This window comes from Rhincodon typus, chromosome 9 (assembly GCF_021869965.1).
Source record: "Rhincodon typus isolate 14 chromosome 9, sRhiTyp1.1, whole genome shotgun sequence".
Classification (NCBI taxonomy): Eukaryota; Metazoa; Chordata; class Chondrichthyes; order Orectolobiformes; family Rhincodontidae; genus Rhincodon; species Rhincodon typus.
This window is the reverse complement of record NC_063340.1, coordinates 66,900,197-66,925,894: the sequence shown is the minus strand read 5'-3', so window position 1 is coordinate 66,925,894 and position 25,698 is coordinate 66,900,197. Positions and strand designations below refer to the sequence as shown.

The 25,698-nt window shown below is 39.5% G+C and overlaps 1 protein-coding gene across 1 annotated transcript in view; it reads left to right on the top strand.

Moving 5' to 3' along the window:
* Positions 1-25,405, top strand: part of ppm1ba (protein phosphatase, Mg2+/Mn2+ dependent, 1Ba) — a 148,986-nt gene extending 123,581 nt beyond the window's left edge. Inside the window, exons 8-12 of the mRNA XM_048600858.1 lie at positions 667-698; positions 3,531-3,538; positions 7,615-7,726; positions 12,932-12,989; positions 23,522-25,405. Of these exons, the coding sequence (XP_048456815.1) occupies positions 667-698; positions 3,531-3,538; positions 7,615-7,726; positions 12,932-12,989; positions 23,522-23,770 (459 nt within the window). The 3' untranslated portion in view covers positions 23,771-25,405. The remainder of the gene's footprint in view (positions 1-666; positions 699-3,530; positions 3,539-7,614; positions 7,727-12,931; positions 12,990-23,521) is intronic.
* The last annotated feature ends 293 nt before the right edge of the window (positions 25,406-25,698 follow it).

Here is a 25,698-nt window from a genome sequence, read left to right as displayed (position 1 = left end):
AATTTGTGAAGTGGACACAAGGTGATTACAAATGCACATTTATAGCTTGGGTGAATGGGAAAAGGTGTGGCAAATGGAATATATTATGGGAAAATGTGAAGTCCACTTTGGCAGGAAGAACGAAAAAGAAGCATATTATCTAAATAACAAGGTGTAGAGCTGGATGAACACAGCAGGCCAAGCAGCATCATAGGAGCAGGAAGGCTGATGTTCTGGGCCTGTTCATCCAGCTCTACACCTTGTTATCTCAGATTTTCCAGCATCTGCAGTTCCTACTATCTCTGATATTATCTAAATGTTGTGAGATTACGGAGCTCTCATATGCAGAGGCATCTGAGTGTCCTCATACCTGAATCACAATGTGTAGTTACAGTGAGTATAACTTATCACAAGGGCAGTTGAATACAGAAGTAGAAAGATTATGCTTCAGTTATCCGGGGCATGATGAGACCACTTCTGAAAAACTGTGAACAGTATTAATCATCTTATTTTGCGAAGGGCGTAAAAAGGTTGGAGATAATAAACCTTCTTTGAAACACATTATTAACTGAAATGGGTAGGTTGCCTTAGGAGGAAAGGGTGATCTAGTTAGGCTTGAATCCTGTGGAGCTTTGAAAAGAAAGGGGCAACTTGACTGAAACGTAAAATCCTGCATGATTTTAACAGGGTAGCTTCTTAGGGAAGAATCTTGAACAAAAGTTCACCACATTTAAAACCGATGAAATGTTTCTCTCTGAGGGTCATGAGTCTTTTGAACTTGATCCTTGAAAAGGTGGTAGAAGCAATGTCCTTTAATATTTTTGAGGTAGAGATAGATAGATCCTTGTTAAGTAAGGGTTAAAATGTTTTCTGATGAAGGCAGGAATTTGGATTTGAGGTTATAATCAGATCAGCCACGATCTTATTGAATGATGGGCAGGCCTCAGAGGCTAGATGGCCATCTTACTCCCATTTTGTGTTATTCCAGGAAACTCTCAAAATTATTCTACAAATTTATTTATCAGACTACTTCTGCAAGTTTGACTTTGTCGTCTACATGAAGATTAAAATGCACCTTGATTAACAAGTTGCCTTTGTCACATGTTATGCTTACTTCATGATTTAATATTGTCTCCAGTTTTAAATACTTTTCGTGGGTCTGTAAACTACTTCCACCAGCAGTTCTTTTCCCTTGTTATTCCCAGTCCCCACCCACACTGATTTACTTACGGATTTCTGAGCCAAGAGCTTTTCTCATTCCTGCCATTTTGTCATCCTTTACGTTGTCTGATCTTGAAATATTGTGCACCTCCTGGATCTCAGAATTCATTCAGTTTTTGTAGTACAGCAAGAGGCCATTTGGCCTAACATGTTTCAGTCTGCTTTCAAAATGAGCAATGCATCTAATGCCAATTCTCCATCTTCTCCCAGTAACACACCCTTCAGAGAATAATCCAATTCCTTTTAAAATAAAAACAACAGTGTTGGAGCAAGTCAACAGGTCTCGCAGTATCAGTGGAGAGAAAAATAGGTAGTTTTGAGCCCAGTGACCCTCTGCCTGAACAGAACTGTTCTCACTGATGTTCTGATGAAGACCACTGGACTCAGTTATCTCTCTCTTTCTCTCCACCGACGCTGCCAGGCCTGCCGAGTTTATCAGCATTTTGTTTTGTTTCAGATCTGCAGCGTCCACAGTTCATTGTTTTGTTCTCTTTGTAATACCTCAATTGTACCTGTCTCTCAGGCAGCATATTCCAGATCTTAATGACTTAATGTGTGAAAAATTTGCTTTTTAATCCTACCATTGCTGCTTTGGCAGTTAGTTTAAATCTGTGACCGCCATTTGTCAATTCTTTCATAGAAACATAGGAGCAGAAGTAGGCCATTCGACTCGTCAAGCCTGCTGTGCCATTCAATACGACCGTGACTGATCATCAAGCTCAAGAACCCAATTCCGCCCCCAGTCCCTTGATTCTTTGAGCCACAGTTCTACCTCTTTCTGTTTTGGCATCAACCACTTTGTGTGGAAATGAACTTCATAGGCTCACCACTTTCTAGGTGAATAAATTTATCTTCATCTCAGTCCTAAAAGGTTTAATCCTTATCCTTAAGCTATGCCCCTGATTCTAGACCCTACATCTAACCTGTTAGAAACTTATAAAATTCTGAGACTTCTTTCCTTCTGTATAAACACGTAGTCATGCACACCACCCAAGTTTCTAAATTCTAGTGAATACACTCCTGACTGCCTCACTCTCTGCTTGTGAGTCAGTGCCAAATGGTTTCTCCACATGTATTCTTCCCCAGACCCCTCATATTTTTGAGTATCTATCAAATCTCCTCTTAACTTTCTTTTCTCCAAAGAAAGTGATCCCACCTTCTCCAATCCATCTGCATAATTGGCATTTCTCACCCCTAGAACCATTCTTGTGATTCTTTGCGCACTCTAATGCCCCAATCAGGATGCACTATTCCTGTTGAGACCAAGCCAGTTTATTTTTCATTTGTCGAATGTGTGTGGTGCTGTCTAGGCCAGCATTTATTGCCCATTCCTAATTACCCTTGGGAAGGTGATGGTGAATTGACGTGAACAATTGTTGTGCAACTGGTGTAGGTACACCCACACTGCTATTAGAAAGGGAGTTTCAGCACTTGGACCCAACAACAGTGAAGAAATAGCTACACTGAAGACAAGTTTGTGACTTGGAGGCGATAGTGTCCCCATATTTCTGCTGGCCTTGTTCTTCTAGGTGGTAGAGATCTTGTGTTTGGAGTTCCTGTCAAAGGAATCTTGAAGTCTTACAACGGAGGGTTTGCAATGTTGCCACTGTGCATCGGTGAATGTTGAAGGTGTTAGATGAAATGTTCAATGAGCTGCTTTGTCCTGAATGGTGTCGAGCTGCAGTGTTGTTGAAGTTGCACACATTTAGGTGAGTGGGCAATATTCCATCACACACCTGACATTTGTCTTTTCAATGCTGTACAGTTTGAGAGTTCAGCGGGGATTTGTTCATTGCAGTATTCCCAGCCTCATACCTGCTCTTGAAGCTGTAATGATTATATGGCTGGTCCAACTCAGTTTTTGGACAGTGGTAATCCCTTGGATGTTGAAACTGGATGATTCAGTGATGGCAACGCCATTAAATGTCAAGAGGAAATGGATGCTATCTTGTTGGATATGAGCATTGCATCGCAGTTATGTAGTACAAATGTTACTTACTGATTGTCAACCCAAGCCTGAATATTGTCCAGGTCTTGCTGTGTTTGGACACAGACTGTTTCAGATGATGCTGAACATTAGTATGACCATGCCCACCTCTGATCTTCTGATGGAGGTGTCTCATTAACTTGATTAAGTTTTTTGAAGAGGTGACAAAGAGCAGGCGATGTTGTCTGTATGGACTTGAACAAAGCAATTCGACCAGGTTGCATTGGTTGACTGGTCAGTAAGTTTAGATCACATTGGATCCAGGGGGAGCTAGCCAATTGGATATGAACTTGGCTTGAAGGTAGGAGTCAAAGGGTGGCGGTGGTGGTGGGTTGTTTTTCAGGGTGGAGGGTTGTTTTTCAGACTGGAGGCCTTTGATCTGTGGTGTGCCATAAGGATCAGTGCTGGGTCCATTGCTTTTATATAAATGATTTGGATGTGAATATAGGAAATATGGTTAGTAAGTTTGCAGATGACACTAAAATAGTGGATAGTGAAGAAAATTATCTCAGGACAATGGGACCTTGCTCACATGGGCCAACGGGCCGAGTATTGGCAGGTGGAGGTTAATTTAGATAGATGTGAGGTGTTGCATTTTGGTAAGGCAAACCAGGGCAGGACTTATGCACTTAATAGTAGGGTCCTGGGGAGTGTTGCCGAACAGAGAGATCTAGGGGTGCAGGTGCACAGTTCTTTGAAAGTGGAGTCGCAGATAAGACAGGGTGGGGAAGGTGGCATTTGGCACGCTTGCCTTCATTGGTCAGTGTTTGAGTATAAGAGTTGGCAGATCATGTTGTAGCTGTGCAGGATATTGGTTAGGCCTCTTCTGAAATACTGCAAACAATTTTGGTCGCATTTCTGTAGGAAGGATCTTGTTAAACTTGGGAGGGTGCAGGAAAGATTTACAGAGATGTTGCTGGGGTTGGAGGGTTTGAGCTTTTGGGAGAGGCTGAATAGGCGGGGGTTATTTTCCCTGAGGTGTTGGAGGCTGAAGGGTGACCTTATAGATGATGTATAAAACCATGAGGAGTGCATATAGGATGAATAGCCAGATCTTTTTCCTAGGGTGGGCAGAGTCTAAAACTGGAGGGCATAGGTTTAAGGTGGGGTTAGTGAAGTGTGGGAGTGGAGATTTCAAAAGGACCTGAGGGGTAACATTTTCACGCAGAGAGTGGTGTATGTATAGAACGAGCTGCCAGAGGAAGTGGTGGAGGTGGATACAATTACAGTGTTCAAAAGGCACCTGGATGGGTATATGAATTGGACTGGAACAAGGAATGTTCCACATAACCCATAAGTGAGGCCCATGCGGGTACCAGTGGCCACTCCTCTGACTTGAAGAAAATGACAGAAGTTGTTGACGGTGAGGACGAGCTCGGCCAAGCGGAGGAGAGTGATGGTGGGTGGGGACGGTTCAGGCCTTTGCTCCAGGATGAAGCGGAGAGCCCTGAAACCATCCTGTTTGGGGGATGGATGTGTGAAGGGATTGCACGTCCATGATAAAGAGGAGGCAGCTGGAGCCTGCAAATGGGAAATTCTGAAACTGGCGTAAAGCGTCAGAGGAATCATGGATGTATGCGAGCATGGACTGGACCCATGACATGGTAACAAGATGGCTAGGAGCAAGATAAGACCATATGTCCTGTGGATGCTGTTCCACCATTCAATACTGATGTGGCTAATTTCAGACTTCAGCTCCATTTTTTCATACACCTTGATTCTTGGAGAGATTCAGCAGTCTCTCTATCCTGGTTTTAAATATTCACAACACCCTTGAAAAGAAAATTCCAAAGATTCACAACCTTTTGTACAAAGAAATTTCTCCTTATAATCAAATTGGTCCCTTATCTTGAGACTCATGTTTTAGATTCCCCAGCTAACAAAAACAATCTGCATCTGCTCTGTCAAGCCCTTTCATCTTGAATGTCTCAATGAGATTACATCTGTTATGCTCCTGAACTCCAGTGAATATGGGCCCAATTTAGGGTGCCCGGCATCATAGGACAGCTTCTCATCCTTAATCATCACCTATGGCTTCCAATGCATGTGATTTCTTTTTTCACTTTGGAGCGGCACGGTGTTTCAGTGGTTAGCACAGCCGCAGGGACCCGGGTTTGATCCCAACCTTGGGTGACTGTCTTTGTGGAGTTTGCACATTGTTCCCATGTCTGCGTGGCTTTCCTTTGGGTGCTCCAGTTTCTTCCCATAGTCCAAAGATGTGCAGACTAGGTGGTTTGGCCATGGGAAATGCAGGACTACAGGGATAGGATGGGTGGAATGCTCTTCAGAGGGTCACTATGGTCTTGATGGGCCGAAATGGCCTAGAAATTGGAGGAAATCTTAAAAATAGTTCATCAAATAAGTGTTGAGTACAAGTAGACTTTCAGTTTTGGCAGAGATTTGTTCAATTTCCTGATAATCCTCAAGTTCCTTTTTCACTCCAACCCCACCAAAGAATTCAATAGGAACTTTTTAAATGATCTGTCGTCAGGTTCCAGCATGTTTGTCCTCACATGGGATAACTGGAACATCCATAAAAGTGACTTTGTGCTGAAGTTTTTTGGCTCAAGTAGTTTTGTAATAGTTTCATGAATTGTGCACTGGTCTTGTTCCAGATTTTAAAACTATGCAATTCAGGTTACGTTATTATCTTTGAAGTTTATGACTCTGGCTTTCTGTATGAGTACCACTTATATTTTTTTCTCTTTACATTGAAATGTATTCAGAATATGCAGCAAAACTCACATTTCCTCAGTCACAAATTAAAGTAATCATGCTTGCCAGAATTTGCCTTTTCCCATGCTGCCCATTCACCCTACCTTGTTACATAGCCTAATTTGTGCTGAAAACTTTGAAGTAAGTACTTGAATCATTGAATCACTGAATCTCATTTGCACTCATGTGCTAATGCATAGACAGGTTGCCATTGGACCTACTGTAAAATTGGCCTTTACTAGAGCTGCTTTTGGTGCACATTGCTTCAGTCTTTTAGATATGGTATTGAAGTTCAGTTTTTAAATGTAATTTCCATAAGTGCTGGTTTCACACATACTGCTTTATCACATCTTTAACCTTTATTCTACCAGAATTGGATGTAAGAGTCAGGAAGCCTTGTTACAATTGTGCAAGCCTTTTAGTATAGTACACAGTTTTATTCTCTATATTTAAGGAAGGATATAAGTGAATTGAAGGCAGTACAATGAATATTCACTGGATTGCTTCATCACATTTGAGGATTGTCCAGGAGAAGAGGCTGAGCAAACTGGATTTAGTATCTACAAAGTTGTCTCTACCTCTTCTCCATGAAATAATGATTCCGAAGGGGCTTGACAGGGTAGAGCCTGAGAGGTTGTTTTCCTTGTTGGAGAAGTGAGAATGCAAACACAGTGTCAAGAAAGGGGCCAGTCATTTGGAATGAGATTAGAGATTTCTTCACTCAGTGCACAGTAAAATTTTGAAATTAATTATCCAAGGGGACTGACACTGCTCCATTTATTGAGTATATTTAAGTCTCAGATAGACAGATATCGGTTGCTCAAAGAACCGAGGCATATGCAGAGTGAATGGGCAAGTGCAGTTGTTGAAGCAGAATGTCAGTTATGATTGTATTGAATAGCAAGAAGGCTTGAGGTGATGCATAATCTATTCCTCCTATTTCTTAGGTCCTTTAATGTCTCAAAGTGCAAATTAATTTTTAAGTGCAATCAGTGTTAACTAGGCAAATATACCAGAAAATTACACAACAATATCCAACACAGTGGTCAGATAAGTGATCACTGTGTTTTGGTGGTGCTGGTTGAAACAAGAATGTTAGCCCATTGAGTTCGCTGCTGCTCCCTGCAAGTGTCTGTGCTTTTTAATTGAAAGGAAAGTCTGAAGCTTCAGTATTAAATTTGAAGCTCTTCAGCTTTTTTAATGTACTCTTCTGTAGTATCAGCCCTAGAGTGGAGATTTGCCCCACAACCTTTCACTGGAGAATTGTGACACTTTGACTTGACACAACTAAGTTAGGATCTCATCCAAAGTAAACACTGACCTCATTCATTCTTTCTGTAACTTCTGCAGCTTAGTTGAATATGATCTTGCATCAACAAATTTGTGTTAACACTCTTTTATTTTTCTCTGCTTCACCGAAGACTGTTAATATTGTCCTGAATTATTGTTTCTACGAGCTTCTTTTCACAGATGTTAAGCTGTCTTCTTGTCCAACACTTGTGTTTTTTGCCAAAGTATTTTGTCTCATTTATCATAACGTTGATGTGTCTTAAGAGATATGCTTACTCTTTTTTTTTTAAGTTTACACATTGCAGAAAGCAACTCTCATCTGTGTTGTTTTATGTTTTGGAGGATGCTACACAAAACACTTTGGCAAATTTCTTGCTTAAAATTTATTATGGTTTAATATTATTTTCAATTACCAATTCCAGAAATTATGCTGAAACCCAGTGAAGAAGGGATACCTGATTTGGTTCATGTGATGCGCACTCTTTCTATGGAGAACATCCCAAATTTACCGCCAGGAGGTGGCCTTGCAAGCAAGTGAGTATAACATATCATGGAACTGTAATACAGTCATACAATGTACTATTTTGTAAAGTTTATCTTTGTGTCTTTCAGTTCTGTAATATGTGAAAATAAGCAAAAAATATTTCCATCCAGTTGCCAAAACCTTTGCATACCCCCCACACTTTTTTTTTCCCCAATCATCTAGCACCAAAAATTGCTCCTTCCCATTTATAGGACAGTAAATGACTTGCAATATTTGAACCAAAGCCTTGGTAGACAGGGAGGTTGTGGAGATGTTGGATAACTTAACACACAAGAAAACATTTGTGTTCTGGAAGAGTTACATTTGACTCTGTTTTTCTCTCCACGGGTGCAGCCTGACCTCCTGAGTTTTTCCAAAACTTGCTGTTTTTATTGCAGATTTCCAACCTTCAAAATGTTTTGCTTTTAGAATATGTTACTCTGATCACAGTATGTACTTAAACTTAGAGATAGCAAGAACTGCAGATGCTGGAATGAGAGACAACAGTGTGGAGCTGGAGGAACACAGCAGGCCAGGCAGCATCAGAGGAGCAGGAAAGTTGACGTTTTGGGTTGGAACCCTTCTTCAGAAGTGGGGAGGGGGAAGGGAGCTCAGAAATAAATAGAGAGAGGAAGGGTGGGGATGGGGAAGGTAAGTAGGATAGTGATAGGTGAGTTCAGGTAGGTAGTGGTGGGGATTGGTCAGTGGGAAGGGTGGGGTGGATAGGTGGGAGAGAAGATGGACAGGTTGTGTCTGGTCAAGGAGGTGGGGATGAGAGGGGAGGGTTGGAAATGGGATGAGGCCGGGGTTGGAGAGATTTTAAAACTGGTGAATTCCATGTTTAGGCCGAAGGTCTGTAGGCTCCTGAGGCGGAATATGAGGTGTTGCTCCACCAGTTTGCGAGTGGCGTCATTGTGACACTGGAGGAGGCTCAGAATGGACATGTCATCCAGGGAGTGGGAGGAGGAGTTAAAACGTTTGGCGACCAGAAGGTGTTGTCGTTTGTTACGTACAGAGCGCAGATGCTCTATGAAACAGTCTCTGAGTTTACACTTGGCCTCACTGATGGAGAGGAGGTCACATTGGGAGCAACGGATACAGTAGGCCAAGCTTGGAAGGTGTACAGGTGAACCCCTGTCAGATATGAAAGGTTTGTTTTGGGCCTTGAATGGAGGTGAGGGGGGAGGTGACATTCAGATAATAATCAGCCTTCCTGTTTTGCTACCAAAGTGGATAAATTTTTGTTTATCTACATTATACTGCATCTGCCATGCCTTTTTCTTCTCACTCAGCTTGTCCAAGTCACATTGAAGTGTCTCTGTCTTCCTCACATCTCACCCTCCCACCCATCTTTGTGTCATTTGCAAATTTGAACATGATACACTTAGTTCCCTTGTCAAAATCTTTAATAATGTTGAATAGCTGGAATCTGTGGTACCTCATTAGTCACAGTCTGCCATTCAGAAAAAAACCATTTGGTTCTACCCCTGTCTGCCAACCACTTTTCTATTCATTTCAGTGCGGCACCCCAATTCCGTGCACTTTAATTTCCCATACTAATCTCTTGTGGGACTTTGTCAAAAGCCTTCTGAAAGTCCAAGTAAGCCACATCCATTCATTCCCCTTAATCAATTTCACAATTTGCATCCTTAAAGAATTCCAATATATTTCTCAAGTATGATTTCACTCTCATAATTCCATCTGACTCTCTCTTTTCTGCCATTGTTTGCAGTGCTCAACTATTAATTCTTTTATGGACTTGAGCCTTTTCCCCACTACTGATATCAGACTGACTGGTCTGTATTTCCAAGTTTTCTCTCTGCCTCACTTTTTAAATGGAGTGGCTGCATTAGTTACCGACCAATCTGTAGGTATTGTTCCAGAGACTCTAGAATCTTGGAAGATGACCACCAATGTATCTACTATTTCTAGGGCCATTTTCTTATGTACTTTGGGATGTAGATTATCAAGCTCCGGACTTTTATTGCCCTTCAGTCTCATCAATTTCCCCAACACCCATAACAGTACTAATACTGATTTCCTTCAGCTGTTAGTTACATTCTGATTTGCAAAGCCCCAAAAAGTCCATGCACACATTCAATGCAAATCGTAATGACCACACAAGTCTTAAAATTGTGCTGACATCTGCAAACTAAATTAAATGACTTGTAATCTATTTCATGCCTCTGAATTGCAGCCTGGTTGAAGTAAAGACTCTTCATTAGAATTCACATGGCAGATAAAAGTACCTTTCAGAATAGACAAGATCATTTTTTTATTCTGGGATTCGTTCAGTGTACCCTGAAAAATAGTAAATACTGGAGGACAGTGTCTCATCTCAGAAAAAAATTCTGTAAGGAAATAGAGACAACATCCTGAATCAGAATACTATAAATGACAGTCAAAACAGTTAAAAAGTGCATTTCCTGAAATTGTCGTATGTTAAACATTAAAAGCTTTTGCAAAGATAAACTTTAGATTAAGACATTAATTTAAAAAAAATAGTGTGCACTATTGAGGAGAAGGGATAACAGGTCCAGAAAGTAGAAGAGCACCAGGGCCCACAATTTCTGTCTTGTGACATGTAGGCCCGCTCAAATTAGGTAAAAATGGAATTTCCCAAGATTCAGTACTGTGACCACTTTTTGATATGGAATTAAGGGTTTGGGGTGCAATCTTGAAATTTGAAAATGACGTAAAACTTGGAAGCAAAGTAAACACCTGATGAAGATAGTGAAAGACTTTTAAGAGGAGATAAATCAGGGTTAACATTTCGGGTCCAGTGACCTTTGCTCAGAACTGATCGTAGGTAGAAAAATGTTGGTTTTATGCAGAAGAGAGGTTGGGGGACGTGGTTAAGGAGTAAACAATAGGTGGAGATGGAGCCCAAAGAGAGAGAAAAACAGTTGGACAGACAAAGGAGTGGGTAACAATCAGACTAGGAGAATGAATAGCTATTAATAGGGACTGTTAGAGGCTAAAAATGGGTTGTTTCTAATAGCAGACTATGTGATGACAAGGCATGGTGTATGAGGGTTGGGGTAAGGACATGTGAGAAGCTCCAGCCCTAAAGTTGTTGAACTCGATATTGAATCCAGAACACTGTAGAGGAAAAATGAGATGCTGTTCTTCCAACTTGTGCTGAGTTTTGCTGGAGCACTGCAGCAAGCCTAAGACACAGATTTTGGCCAGGGTACAAGGTGGTGTATTGAAGTGGCACCTCATTTTCCTCCTGAGAACTGTACAGCCTTCTGGAATCAATATTGAGTTCAACAACTTCAGAGTTTGAGGCACTTTCTCTCATGTCCTTACTCCAACACCCACGCACGGGGCCTTGTTACCACACGCCTGCTATTGCACACAACCCATTGTTAGCCACTAACAGTCCCCATTAATAGCTATTCATTCTCCTAGCCCACTTGTTATCCACTCCTTTGTCCAACTGCTCCTCTCTCTTTTTGACCTCTATCTCTACCTATTGTTTACTTATCCCCTATCTTCTGCATAAAAAAAAATTCTCCTAACCACCATCAGTTCTGAGGACAGGCCACTGGACCAGAAACTTTAACTCTGATTTCTCTGCACAGATGTTGCCAGACCTGTTGACCTTTTCCAGCAATTTCTGTTTTTGTTTCTGATTTTGTTTCTGATTTCCAGCATCCACAGTTCTTTTGGTTTTTGATTTTTATTTTGACTTTTAAAAGGATATTGGTCAGGTACACGCATGACAAATGAAATTCATTCCAGAAAATGTGAGGTAGTATGTTTTATTTGGAAGAATGAGAGAAAATGCATGCTAAAGGTACAATTCCCTAGAGGTGTAAGAAGAGAGGGAGTAGGGCTTATGTTTATATCTTTGAAGTTGGTAGGGTAAGGTTAGCAAAGCAGTTATGAAAGCTGAGAGATCCTGGGCTTTATGAATAGAGGCTTTAAGAACAAAGCCAGGACGTTCTGCCTAAACATAAAACGCAAGTTCAGCTTCATCTAGAATATTTTTTGCATCTACTTCTTGATACTACACATTAGGAAGAACCCAAAGGCTTTAGAAAGGATACGGAAGATATTTAGTATAATGATTTCAGCAATGAGGAATTACAGTTAGGTGGATGCACTGGAGGAGCTGGATGTTGTTCTTTTTGAAGCAGAGAAGGGTCACAGTGATTTACTCAAAGCGTTCAGTATCATGATGGGTTTAAATCGAGTAAATGAAGAAAAGCCCTTGGATGGAAGAAGTCAATAACCAGAAGCAGATTCAAATGAACAAAAGAACCAGACATTGTATGAGAATAATTTTTACAACAATTAATGGTTGTTATAGCCACTATTACTGAGAGTAGCTTAATATTCCAGATTTCATTAATTGAATGTAAATTGCACCAACCGCTGTTGCGTGATTTGAACATTTGTCCCCAGCACGTTCACCTGGATCGTGAGGTTATTAGTTCAGTGGTGTTGCCACCACACAACCATCTCCTGTTTTTTATGCAACAAGTGACTAGGATATAGGATGTTCTGCCTGATAATCTTCAGTTTAGAATTTAATACAGTACCTATTTGAAGCAGAAAGAAACTGCACAGATACGGGGATAGAGAGGGGAAGAGAGTATAAGTAGTTTGGGCTATCGCAGATTAGGTTATATGTGCTGTATATGATAGTTTTTGAAAAGTGAAATGAGTTCATTAACATATAGCTGTAACAATTGCTCACCCCTTTCACGCTTAATTTACATTATTTTTACATTTCTACTACTGTTGTGAAAGAAAAAAATAACATGCTTGCAGTTTGCACTGGCCCTTCACACCCTCTACTTCCCTCACACCTGGCCTCCCCCATTCCCCCCATCCTCAGTCAATTTATAAAGAAGAAGGGGCCATTGGTTACTTTTGCCTCTCTCTCTCTCTCTCTCTCTAATCGAAGCTCTTAATGTCTGTTTTTACATTACGTGCAATTTCCTTGAATTACATAGTGAGTGCTGACAGTTTCACTGACATGACAAATTAAAGTCCCAGCCTATAGATATTGTCTAATCAGCCTGTCCAGAGATTTAAGACTACATTTTGGATCCAAGGTAATGTAGTACTTTTATGGCATACTTATTTCTAAGTTTTTGGCTATATTCTATCTAAGGTAACATTGTTGCAGTTCAGTACTCATTTATCTTTTTATAAGTAATTGTGAAGAAGAAACACTTGTCATTTAAAAATTTTCCTTCTAGGCGCAGTGTGATTGAAGCTGTTTATAATAGACTGAATCCACACAGGGATGATGATGGGGTGAGCTTTATTTTCTTATGCACATTTTGTTCTTGTACTGATCAAGTTAAAAAAAAATCATTATTATAATGTACGGTATGATGCAAACTGTGATATAATCGTTTTTCATTTGCTTACGCAAAAGGTTACTTAAAAGGTTTGCATGCAATACCATGCCTTTTGATAATCTTGTAAGATTCTGAAAGATATTTTTTGTCATGTTCAAAAAACTTGAAACAGTTTCTGACCTGACACATTTTAAAGTTCACCATAGGTGTAATTTGTAGAGTTGACTTGTCAATGCACAACCTACCGCTTAGAATTTTATGGCACAGAAATAAGCTGTTCAGCCTGCCAAGTTGTTGTGTTGTTAACTAACTATGGGTGTAAATCCTGTGTTTTATAAGGAATTGTTTAGAAATGCATTTATGTATACATTAATTATTTCAACTGTTTCTCAGGGATGTGTTATTAGAAATAATAGTACATTCCTTTGACAGTTTGGCAAAAATATGCAGCGAAGTTTGTTGTCTTTTAAAGTTAGATTTTTTGATGAATTATGCTCACCAAGATCAAAGTTACTAGGAATGGATTGTAACCATTTCTGACCTCCACAAATAATTGGGCAGACCTCAGACTGGACACACAGCTCTAGCTATGTTCTATTCCTACAACATGTGCAAATCTGTAACTAGGATATCTACCTTTTTACATTAGTGTGATTTATTAATTTCCCACAATCACCTGAATTAGATTGCTCATTTGTATCAAATTATAGAAATTTTTCCAGTTGCTCTTTAGGATTTGTAATGAGACAACTTAAACTTTCGCGTTGGAAATGAATGGTGTTGAAAGGAAGATAGAACATAGAATATAGAACAGTACAGCACAGTACAGGCCCTTCGGCCCCGATGTTGTGCCAAACTTTCACCCTAAACCTAAGGTCTATCTAACCTCCACCCGTAACTTATACTATCATCCATATGCCTATCTAATAGCCGCTTAAATGCCCCTAATGAGGCCAACTCCACTACCCTCTCCAGCAATGCATTCCATGCCCCTACCACTCTCTGAGTAAACTACCTACCTCTGACATCTCCCCTATATCTACCTCCACTCACTTTAAAACTATGCCCCCTCGTAATAGCTACCTCCACCCGAGGAAAAAGTCTCTGGCTGTCCACTCTATCTATACCTCTGATCATTTTGTACACCTCTATCAAGTCACCTCTCATCCTTCGTCATTCTAAAGAGAAAAGCCCTAGCTCTCTCAACCTTTCCTCGTAAGATCTTCCCTCCATTCCAGGCAACATCCTGGTAAATCTCCTCTGCACCTTTTCCAACGCTTCCACATCTTCCCTGTAATGATGCGACCAGAACTGAACACAATACTCCAGATGTGGCCGAACCAGGCTTTTGTATAGCTGGAGCATAACTTCACGGCTCTTGAACTCAATCCCTCTATTAATGAAAGCTGACACACCGTACGCCTTCTTAACAACTCTATCCACCTGGGTGGTAGCTTTCAGGGAACTGTGAACATGAACCCCAAGATCCCTCTGCTCCTCCACGCTGCCAAGAATCTTTTCGTTAATCCTGTATTCTGCTTTCAAGTTTGTCCTTCCAAAATGAATCACCTCATTCTTTTCAGGGTTAAACTCCATCTGCCACTTCTCAGCCCAGCTCTGCGTCCTATCAATTTCCCTTTGTAACCTAGAACAGCCCTCCGCACTATCCACAGCTTGACCCACTTTCGTATCGTCCGCGAATTCACTAATCCACCCTTCCACTCCTACATCCAAATCATTTACAACAATCACAAATAGAAGAGGACCCAGAACTGATCCTTGTGGTATACCACTCGTAACTGAGCACCATGTTGAATATTTTCTGTCCACTACCACCCTTTGTCTTCTAAGGGTCAGCCAATTCTGAATCCAATCTGCCACATTTCCCCCTATCCCATGCCTCCTTACTTTCTGCATGAGCCTACCATGGGGAACCTTATCAAACACCTTACTTAAAATCCATGTATACCACATGCACTGCTGTACCTTCATCCACGTGTTTGGTCACCTCTTCAAAGAATTCAATAAGGTTTGTGAGGCATGATCTACCCCTGACAAATCCATGCTGACTATCACAAATCAAACTGTGCCTATCCAAGTGATCCGAGCTCTCAGAGCCCTTCCCAATAACTTGCCCACCACTGAAGTAAGACTAACTGGCCTGTAATTTCCGGGGTTATCCCTATTCCCTTTTTTGAACAAGGGAATGACATTTGCCACTCTCCAGTCTTCCAGCACTATACCCGTGGACAGTGAGGACGAAAAGATCATCGCCAAAAGCCCTGCGATCTCTTCCCTCGCTTCCCATAGAATCCTTGGATAAATCCCATCAGGCCCAGGGGATTTATCTATCTTCAAGTTCCTCAAAATTCCTAGTACATCTTCCTTCCTCACATCCACCTCCTCTAGCCTACCAGCCTGTTTCACACTGTCCTCCCCTACACCTAGGTCCCTCTCAGTTGTGAGTACCGAAGAAAAGTAATAAGGACCTCTCCTATCTCTTTAGGTTCCGAGCACAAATTCCCTTTACAATCCTTGATCGGCCCTACTCTTTCTCTGGTCATTCTGTTATTCCTCACGTATGTGTAAAAAGCCTTGGAGTTTTCCTTGATCCTATCCGCCAAGGTTTTCTCATGCCCCCTTATAGCTCTCTTAAGCCCTTTCTTCAGCTCCGTCCTGGCTAACTTGTATCCCTTAAGATCTGTCAACCTTCTTCAACATTTAGGCTACTTTTCCAATTATACCAGCAATTCATTCAAAATTTGTTAGATATCAGAAACCATTGCCTTCTAAAGTCCTGTATTCTTGGGCAAAGTAGAATTAGTTTGATCACTACCTAGTATTTGAACTCAATGGTAAAAATTAGTTGAGTTTTAGTTCATTTGATGTGCCATACATACATATGATCCAGAATTTGCTGGTGTATATCAGTGCTGAAAAGGTTGATATCTCTTTTAGAAGGTCAAATTGACGGCAGCAAACAAAGAAGCAACCGAGGTATATAGTCAAATGACAGATGTGACAGTGCATTTGCAGTTCAGCTACAGTAGATGGCACAAAGCAAAGAAGTGTGACACAATGTGACATCAGATCTCCTGGGCTATCCTGTGGTGCATACCATGAGCTTAACCTTTTCCTTACCCCTCAGCTCCAATTAATCTTGCACTCCAAATTGTTATTTATTTAGTAACCGCAGCAAGGTCAACTGAGCTATCTCTAACTGATGAAATTTTAAGATTTTTGAATGGTCTGTGAAGCTCTGCAGTGACAAAATTAGCAATATTTAAATGATTACAAATTTATTCAAGAATTGGCAAATAAATTGCAGGAAAATACAAAATCGCTAGTTTTATCTACTTGACACAGAAACCGGAACGTAACTACACCAAAGAGAGCTTCCTGACCCTGGTTCAAACAGTTTAATTTATTAAAATCATAAAAACTATTGCTTATGTTTGGAAGCTGTATGAATTACAGTCACCCACAACAAATAAAATCCGATTTTGGTAAATTTAATTCTCTGCTAGATAGAAACACTTTTTGCCTTGTCAGCCAGTTACCTTACCTTTCGTCAAAGATATTGGCATCCATGAAGCACTTTAAAATCACTGTTCTCTTTCATTCAATCCTGTTATTTATTTGTATTCCCGAAAGCACTTTCTTCTCTGAAGGATTTACTTTTAAAATATCAACCAGTTCAGAGATATTTATTACACACCTCAAGATCAGGTACAAATTTGAATCCGGGTCTCGTGGCCACAAGTTAGGGCCACCACCACTGTGCCATAAGAACCCTTCTTTCCTTCGTTTATATTTCCTAAATAAACTTGAATCCTGATTTGTGTGCTTTATGCAGCAGGCATAGAAAAGTTTTCAGGTTCCACTTTATTTCAAAGTGAAACGTCATTGGAAATACATATTACCCTGTATCTAGAATCCTTAAACTCTGACAAAGCAGCCCTAACTTTTGTGATGTGGAGGTGCCGGTATTGGACTTGGGTGGACAAGGTCAGAAATCACACAACACCAGGTTATAGTCCAATAGGTTTATTTGAAAACAATTGTTTTTGGTGATAAATTCTGGGAATTTGGGAATGCTTTCTAAAAAAAAGTGTGGTGTTGAATCATACTTGCCACATTACACCCGTGGCCTGGGAGATAGAAACCTACAGGATAGGAGCAGGAATAGACCATTGACCACGCCAACCCGGCCTTGCCCTTTAACACAACTATTGCTGAATCTTTATCTCAATACCGTACTCCCCGCTCCGTCCTCCACAGCCCTTTAGTGCCAGGCAATCTAATTCCTTCCAAAGTATATGTAGTGCTTGGCCTCCACAGCCTTATGTGGTAGAGAGCTCCACAAGTTCAGCATCCTGAGTGTAGACCGAGTCACCCAGTCTGTCCTCGCATGAGAGTCATACCATCCCAGGAATCAGGCTGGTAATCCTTTGCTTTACTCCCTGTGTGCAGATACATCTTTCCTTATGTAAGGAAACCAAAATTGTGCATGATATCCCAGCCTGTACAGCCAGAGTGAAAATTTCTTGCTCTTCCTATATGGTAGCACTTAGCTGATTCTAAAGTATGCTGAGTGCAAATAGAAGCCATTAAGATTCCCAAGTAAATGTTGCGTGGAAGCCAAATAATTTGTCAAAATTAGATTGCAAATCTGAATGGCACTTCGATACCCCTACCCTTTTGATTCAACTTCAACAAGAACTTTCTGGATTAATAAGTATAACTTAAAGTTCCATATGATATGTAGTTGGGAACCTTCGTTTTTAGAAAGTTCAAGTTCTTCATGCAAAACTTGTTTGGAATTTAAAACAGAATGCAGCAAACTGGCCATCTTATTCCAAAGGTATTGGACCATAGGAACAGGAGTAGGCCAGTCAGGCCATCAGACCTGTTGTGTTATGCAGTTAGATCATGGTTGATCTGTTTGTTTTGAGTTCCATATTGCCATTTACCTGAATAACCTTTGATTTCCTTGCCTTACAAGAATCTGTGTATCCTGCCTTAAAAATGTGTAGTGGTCTCCGGAAGGAAAGTATTCCAAAGTTGCACAACCCTCTGAATTTAAACAAAAAAAAATCTCCTTATCTCTGCCTTGAAAGGGGATTATTAATTTTAAAACAGTACCCTTTTCTGGACTCACCTATAAGAAACAAAACATCCTCTCCATGTACACTTTGTCATGACCATCTCTGATTTTACGTACTTGAATCAAGCCAATGCTTGCACTTCTAATGTCTTGTGTAAAGAGGCTCCACCTGTTCAACCTATCCTCCTAAGATGAGCCACTGATTCCAGGTATCATAAGAGGAAGTTATATGGACATCACTCGCCATCACTATTTAATGCCTGACTCTAGTTGCCCTTGAGAAGATGGTGGTGAGCTGCCTTCTTGAATGGCTACAGTCCATGTGTTGTAGGTGGACCCACAATGACCCAACGACAAAGAAAGAATGGTGATTTATTTCAAAGTTAGGATGGTGAATGGCTTGGAGGGGAACTTGCAGGTAGTGCTCTTCCTTTTGCTGTGGATTTGGAGTTGCATGTTGACCAGACTGCATGAGGATGGTAGATTTCCTTCGCTAAAGGACATTAAATAGGTTTTTCTGACAAATTACAATGGTTTCATGGTCTTCAGAAGATTCTCAATTCTAGATATTTTCTTGAATTCAAATTCCACCATTTGCCGTGGCGGGTTTTGAACTGAGTCCCAGAACGTTAGCCGAGTTTGTGGATTATGAGTCCAGTGATAATACCGCTAGACCATTCCCTCCCCTACATACATACTAATTTTCTGTGACTCACATACCAGAATGCTTAAATGCAGTTGTTTTCAATTTGTGTAATACTGTCTTTTTGTTCTTTTCCCCAAAATGAATAACTTTGCATTTTCCATTGTACTTTACCTATCAGATTTTTGCCCACTCACTCAACCTATCCATATCATCTGCATCCTCAAGTCTTCACAACATACTTTTCTGCCTATATTTGTTAATTGCAAATTTAGCTATCAATCTTGCACTCCACTCATCTGTCATTGTAAATTGTAAAGCGTTTATGCTCCAGCATAGACGCTTCTACCCCAAAACCACTTCCATCCACTATTTCTGTATCCCATGATGTCATTAGTATCCAGGGCTCTATAGATTTCTGCAATGTACATCCTCAACGATTCCGCTTCCACATCCACCTAGGGCAGGGATTCCAAAAATGTACCACCCTCTCAGTGAAGAAATTCCTCCTAATCTGAGTCTTAAATGGCCTACATTTTATCAGAAATTTGTTGCAAGAGTAGGATTTCTGTAATTGGCACAGTAGCTAATGTTCTTCAGACTTTAGATTTGATACACATTGTTTTGATTGAGTGACTTTATTCCATATTATTGAATCTGATCGAAAAATGCTTGACAACATTGGTGCTGTATCAGTGAAGTTGTGTTCCCATTCTTGAAATGCATCAGTTTTAATGAGCATAAGAATTCAGCAGAAAATGTATATATTATATCACAAACCCTAGTTAGTTTCTTCTGATTTTTTTTTCCAGTTAATTACATATGCTAGTGTTGTCCATTAGAGATTGCCAGTGTGACACATGTAGCTCATTAGCAATAATGTTAGCCACATGCCTTAAAAAACATTTAATTTAAATATCTAGCCCCAAGGTTGCAATTGTCACAATCTGAGAACGTTCCGATATTTAATAAGGCACGGTGGCTCAGTGGTTAGCACTGCTGCCTCACAATGCCAGGTCCCGGGTTCAATTCCACCCTCGGGCAACTGTCTGTGTGGAGTTTGCACATTCTCGCCGTGTCTGCGCGAGTTTCCTCCGGGTGCTCCGGTTCCTTCCCACAGTCCAAAGATGTGCAGGTTAGGTGTATTGACCATGCTAAATTGCCCATAGTGTTCAGGGATGTGTAGATTAGGTGGGTTGTAGGGGGATGGGTCTGGGTGGGACGCACTGAGGTTCGGTGTGCACTTGTTGGGCCGAAGGGCCTGTTTCCACGCTGTGGGAATTCTATCGCGCAGTCAGTGCTGTGGTGTAACGGTTAGCCCTCTGGACTCTGATTCCAGTGATCCGAGTTAAAGTCTTGGCGGGACCTCTAATTGCTGCGTCCGGACGAGTTGTTTCGGGGCGGCACGGTGGCTCAGTGGTTAGCACTGCTGTCTCACAGCACCAGGGACCCAGGTTCAATTCTATCCTCGGGCGATTGTCTGTGTGGAGTTTGCACATTCTCCCTGTGCTGCGTGGGTTTCCTCGGGGTACTCCAGTTTCCTCCTACAGTCCAAAAAAATGTGCAGGTTAGGTGGATTGGCCATGCTAAATTGTCCATAGTGTTCAGGGATATGTAGCTTAGGTAGGTTATATATATCTGGGTGGGATGCTCCAAGGGTCGGTGTGGACATGCTGGGCCAAAGGGCCTGTTTCCACACTGTAGGGATTCTATAAAAATAAATTCTACATATTCGCATTGCATCTTAGCACTTCACCAGCAAATACACAAAAGGTTGCACACATCGTGCAATATGAACAATGATCACATTGTCTGTTACTCATGCTTTTCTGAACAGGAATTGAAACCAATTAATCATACCTGGATTCCCATTTAGTCACTTGCTTGTGACTAATTCATTGGACAACATTGCCATATGTTGTTTGACCACTGATTTCAAAGGATTTGTTTTAACAAAAAGGTATATGTAAAACTTCCATGGGACCTTAGTATTGTTTCAGAAGTGAAGGAAAAAACAAAGAAAATTGGTGTTAACGGTGGATCTGTAATGTGCTTTTTTTTGCAATGGTTAAGTCCATTTTGAAATTTAAACAATAATATTGAAAATTCATTCCACTTGGCAAATGGAAATAGTTTCGAAAATCGCTAAAATATTTATTATGTAGAATAAAATGTTTCGCAGAATTCTGTAAGTCCAAAAACATGATATCCATTGAAGCATATTTTTTCATTTGAGAAAAAAGTTTGTTTATTCTCCTTGTATTGTTGAGTTATTGATATTTCTTTGCATACCAGTCTTGCAGTACTACTGTATAAATATGTAACTTAGCTGATGAGCAGAACAAATACTGCAAATTAGGGTCAATTTATCAAAACTGTGATATTGATACTTTTATCACAAAGTCTTGTGATACTCTGCTTCAGAAGTCGTCTTTTATTCATAATTATACATTCAATACAAGTTTAGCATAAATTGAAATTTAATAATTATTGTGATGCAAGTGGAAAGGTTGTAAAGAAAATAAACCTTTGAATAAGTTTAAACAAAATGATATTTAAGTATCTCCAGCAGGAATTAACAGCAAACTACTAAGTCTTATATTACTGAAGTAAATACAACTTGCAAGCTGCTAAGATTTAATATTAAAGAAGGAATTCTTGGTCCTTGTTTTTATTTAATTTTTTTGTAGTGTCTGTAAGAATTAAACTATGGAAAACAGGCACATCAGGTAATTACTAAAATACCTAGGTTACAAATATCTCTAATCTCTAATGTTAGTAAAATTGTTTAATCAATACTTGTACAGAGAAGATTGTACATATAATGCATTTACTTACTCTTAAGTTGACCATCCTTTATTCTGAATTGTGCTCTCTGGTCCTGGACTCTCCCACGAGGGGAAATGTCCCCTCATCATTTTTGCTATCAAGCCCCTTAAGAATCCTGAATGTCTCAAAGTCTCCCATTCTTATAAACTTCAGTGAGTAGATCCCCAACCTGTTTAGCTTTGGTCGTAAGACAAATCCCTCCATTTTCCTAGTGAACCTTCTTGGAACTGCCTCCAATGAAATGATATCTTTCCTTAAGTAAAGGGATGAAAACTGCTCAAAGTACTCCAGATGTTGTCACACCTGCACCTTGTACACTTGCATTAAGACTTTATTACTTTTACACTCCTTGAAATAAGGCCCAACATTCCAGTACCTTACTTGATTACCTGCTGCACCTGTGTGCTAGCTTTGTGTTTCATGGATAAGTACCACCAGTGCCCTTGGAGTTGAAGCTTTGTGTTGTTTCTTTTCTGTTTTCCCCATTTAAAAAATACTGTGTTCTTTTGTTCTCTCTTCCAAAATGAACAATTTCATGTTTTCCCATATTGTCCATTTGACAACTTCTTGCCCATTACATAACCTCTCAATCTCTCTCTGTAAACTGTTTGTATCCGCCTCTCAACCTGCCTTTCTGCCTATCTTTAAGTCATCGGCAAATTTTGCCACAGTATATTTGCTTTCTTCCTTGAAGTCATTAATATATTTTGTAAACAGTCGCAGTCACAACCCTGATCTCTGTGGAACTGCACTGGGCACCAACCTGAAAAAGAACCCGACTTGCAGTTTCCTGCCCATGAGGCAATTCTTTATCAGCGCCAGTTTACTACCTGCAACACCATAGGCTCTTATCTTATGAAATTTAACCATTTGTGAAGTACTTTGTTGAATGCCTTCTGCAAATCCAAATACAATATGTCTACTGGTTCCTGTCCATCCACTCCCTGGCTGATACTTCCTTGACAAACTGGAATAAATTAGTCAGGCGTGGTTTGCCTTTCATGAAGCCATGCTGTCTCAGCTTGATTAGATTATGATTTTCCAAATGTTCTGCTATTACTTCCTAATAATTGTTTCCAATACTTTACCAACAATAGATGTAAGGCTAATTGGCCTATAGTTACCTGCTTTTTGCCTCCCTTTTTAAATAGGGTAAGATAAGAGTAAAAGCTGCAAATTCTACTTGTATTCAGTTGAGATGGCTTTTGTAGAAATACCTACTACCAATGTTCCTTATAAGCTGCAAGGCAAGGGTACATGCACGGCGATTGGCATGTCAGTGCTGTCTGCAACTACTGGTTCCGGAAGGTACTGCTGAGTATGGACTTCAGAGGCCAATGCGGAACAAAATTAAGCAGTGGGAATGCAGCCCGTAACACATTATCTACTCCGGTGATAGCCTAAGTAAAAATTAATTTTAATGTAGTTAGTACTTCAAATGGCTATGACTTCGAAAAGATGCTGGGTACAGTAATTTTTATTTAACATTTGTTTTTATTCTGAATACTGCTAATGTTATTGCATGTTGAAAGCAGATTGTTGACAAAAAGGTTTTTAACATTGGTAAACAGGTTTTTAAAAATTCTTCAATAAGTGATTCCATAAATTAATATATAACCAACTGATTGTCATAGTTTTAATATTGGTTAGTGTCTTTTGGAAGTTGTTTAGTTATTAAAGGGATACTGCAATACAGGCCTTTAAAACTGAAGCCTTACTTATTCAATTGCACCTCTAATCTTGACACTAGCTAGTTTTGTTGTACAGCTGTAGTTTCAAAAAAAGTGATTTTTAATGCATATTTACTAATGAGAACTCCTATTAAGAATTAATTCTATGTGTGTTTGATAGTCTAAAAGATTATCATAGGCTGTTTACTCACATTGGGGTGTTGAATCTTGAAAAGGACCCTACTGGAGCAGATGAAAGGGGAACAAGACCGGGCAAATTGCTCGAGACACTCAGACAATTGAGAATTAATCATAGGGGGAGCTACCGTCATCTAATGGAGGAGATGCTGGCTAGTTACAGGCTAGCTCAGATCCAGGGGGAAGCAAATACCACCGAACAAGCTGCTTCCACTGCAGTAATGCCTGCTAGACAATCAGAGACCAGGTTGCAGGCTGATGAGACTCGTCCTGAGGATGTAAACTGAACTGATTTGAAGATGTAGTAATAAATGAGAAACCTTAAAAGTTCATGATTCCAACATTGTGTATCAATTGTGTTTTCAAATTTATTACATTGCATGAGTTTGTGATCTCTATTGCATGTCTTCTTTTTAAAAAAAAAAATGTTTTGTGCATGTGGATCAGCTTTTTTTTATCAGGTTGCCATATCCACCCAAGCAGTGACAGTTAATTTTTAATATCTGTTTGTAGCACGTCAGTTTTTATTTTGTTGTAAAAAAATGTAAACACATCAAATGCATGATTCAGAACAGATACTATGACATTGATAAATCTATCATGCTTATTGTAAATGTCAGTTATTTGTAAACAATGACTATGGGCATGTTCTTGCTTTTTTTTTTGCAGTATTCAGCCAGAGAGGGGATTTGTCTTTTTTGAATGTGTAATAAAGCTTTATACCATGTCTGGACCATTGTTTAACTTGCACTTTTTACATGTTAATATGGATATTCTTTCTTCACTGCAATAAATATCCAAAGTAAAACGTGAAACCAGATAGTTGTGTTTTACGTTTAATAAATGACTTGTCTGGGGATGTACTGCTTTTTCATTTTAAAGATGTAAACTCTGCAGGCAATGACTACAAATTTGTGCATTTCAGTACATTGCAGTTTTAATTTTTATAAACCCATTTTCAGTAAGTGCACAGTTTTACACACATTTCTGATTCTTATTCAAACATTTATATATGTTGCTATTTCCACATCTTGCCTTAAAATAATCAAAGCTGTCAGATTGTTTAGAAAATAACCGAGACTACGTGCACAACTATGTATTGTTTGAGACTGCACAGACCCTCTGAGCCAACGTATAACTTACTGCAAGAAATTATTTTGGCTAACTTCTTCAAAAAAAAAATCTAATTATTTTACCAGGTAGCGAGTTGGTTATTTTCAATAAAGATTTGATGAAATGTTTTTCTAAGTTGTATACTGTAATTTTTTTTGAGGGAAGGTGTGTGAAAATGTGGGTAATGGTTGAGAAATTGGGTATGCATGCAGAACAGCACATTTCATTTAAAAATAAAAAGGACACAAATTTCTAAAATATGGGCCTTTTTTAAAAAAAAATCCTGTATATTGATTAGTGGTTGAATGTAATAGAAATGGAATGGAGGGTTTTTTTCCCTGATATTTTATGTATTCGTTAAACTTTTGATTCTGGCAAACAGGATTTGCTTAAAAAAGACTCTGCCTTAAATTTGCACATATCAACTGTATTCTGGCATTGAGTTTGAAATGCTATGTATAAGTACATTATTTGATTTTAATGTTCCACATAAATTGCATAGAAAAGGAACTCTAGTGGGGACTGTGCAGATCAAGACATCAAATTGCAAGCATACAATACAGTGTTGTCAGCAAACAAATCAAACCTTCATGTAGCAAGCTTGAGCACACCTGATTTAGAGGCTGTTTATTAAAAATTTGAAATCTATTTTCTGAAGACTTGCCTATAACGTAGTTATATTGTAAATCATTTCTGTGCTGTTCCTGTGTGTGAAATATTGTATTATTATATATAAACTTTAAACCATACTAATTCATGATTTTATAAAAGAAACTCATTGGGTTAATATTTTTCATGATTTCTACCTCCTTCCACAGATTTCATCTTTGCCTTTCTTGCAATTTGCAAGTTTTTGCCCTTGCAAATGAAAGATCTCAGAAATTGATGAAGAACAAAGCTAATTCAAGATGCAGTGTCATATAATTCAGAAGTAGATTAATTTGTTAATTGTTATAAAATTGGTCCTGGGAAGCATTTCACAACCTTTATCCAATTTCTTTATATTAAAAGATTACTTTGTACAATTGAATCTATATTTATAGATAAGCAGTTTGAACACTTGAAATGTTTTGAAATAGAAGTATTTTACAATTTTTGTATT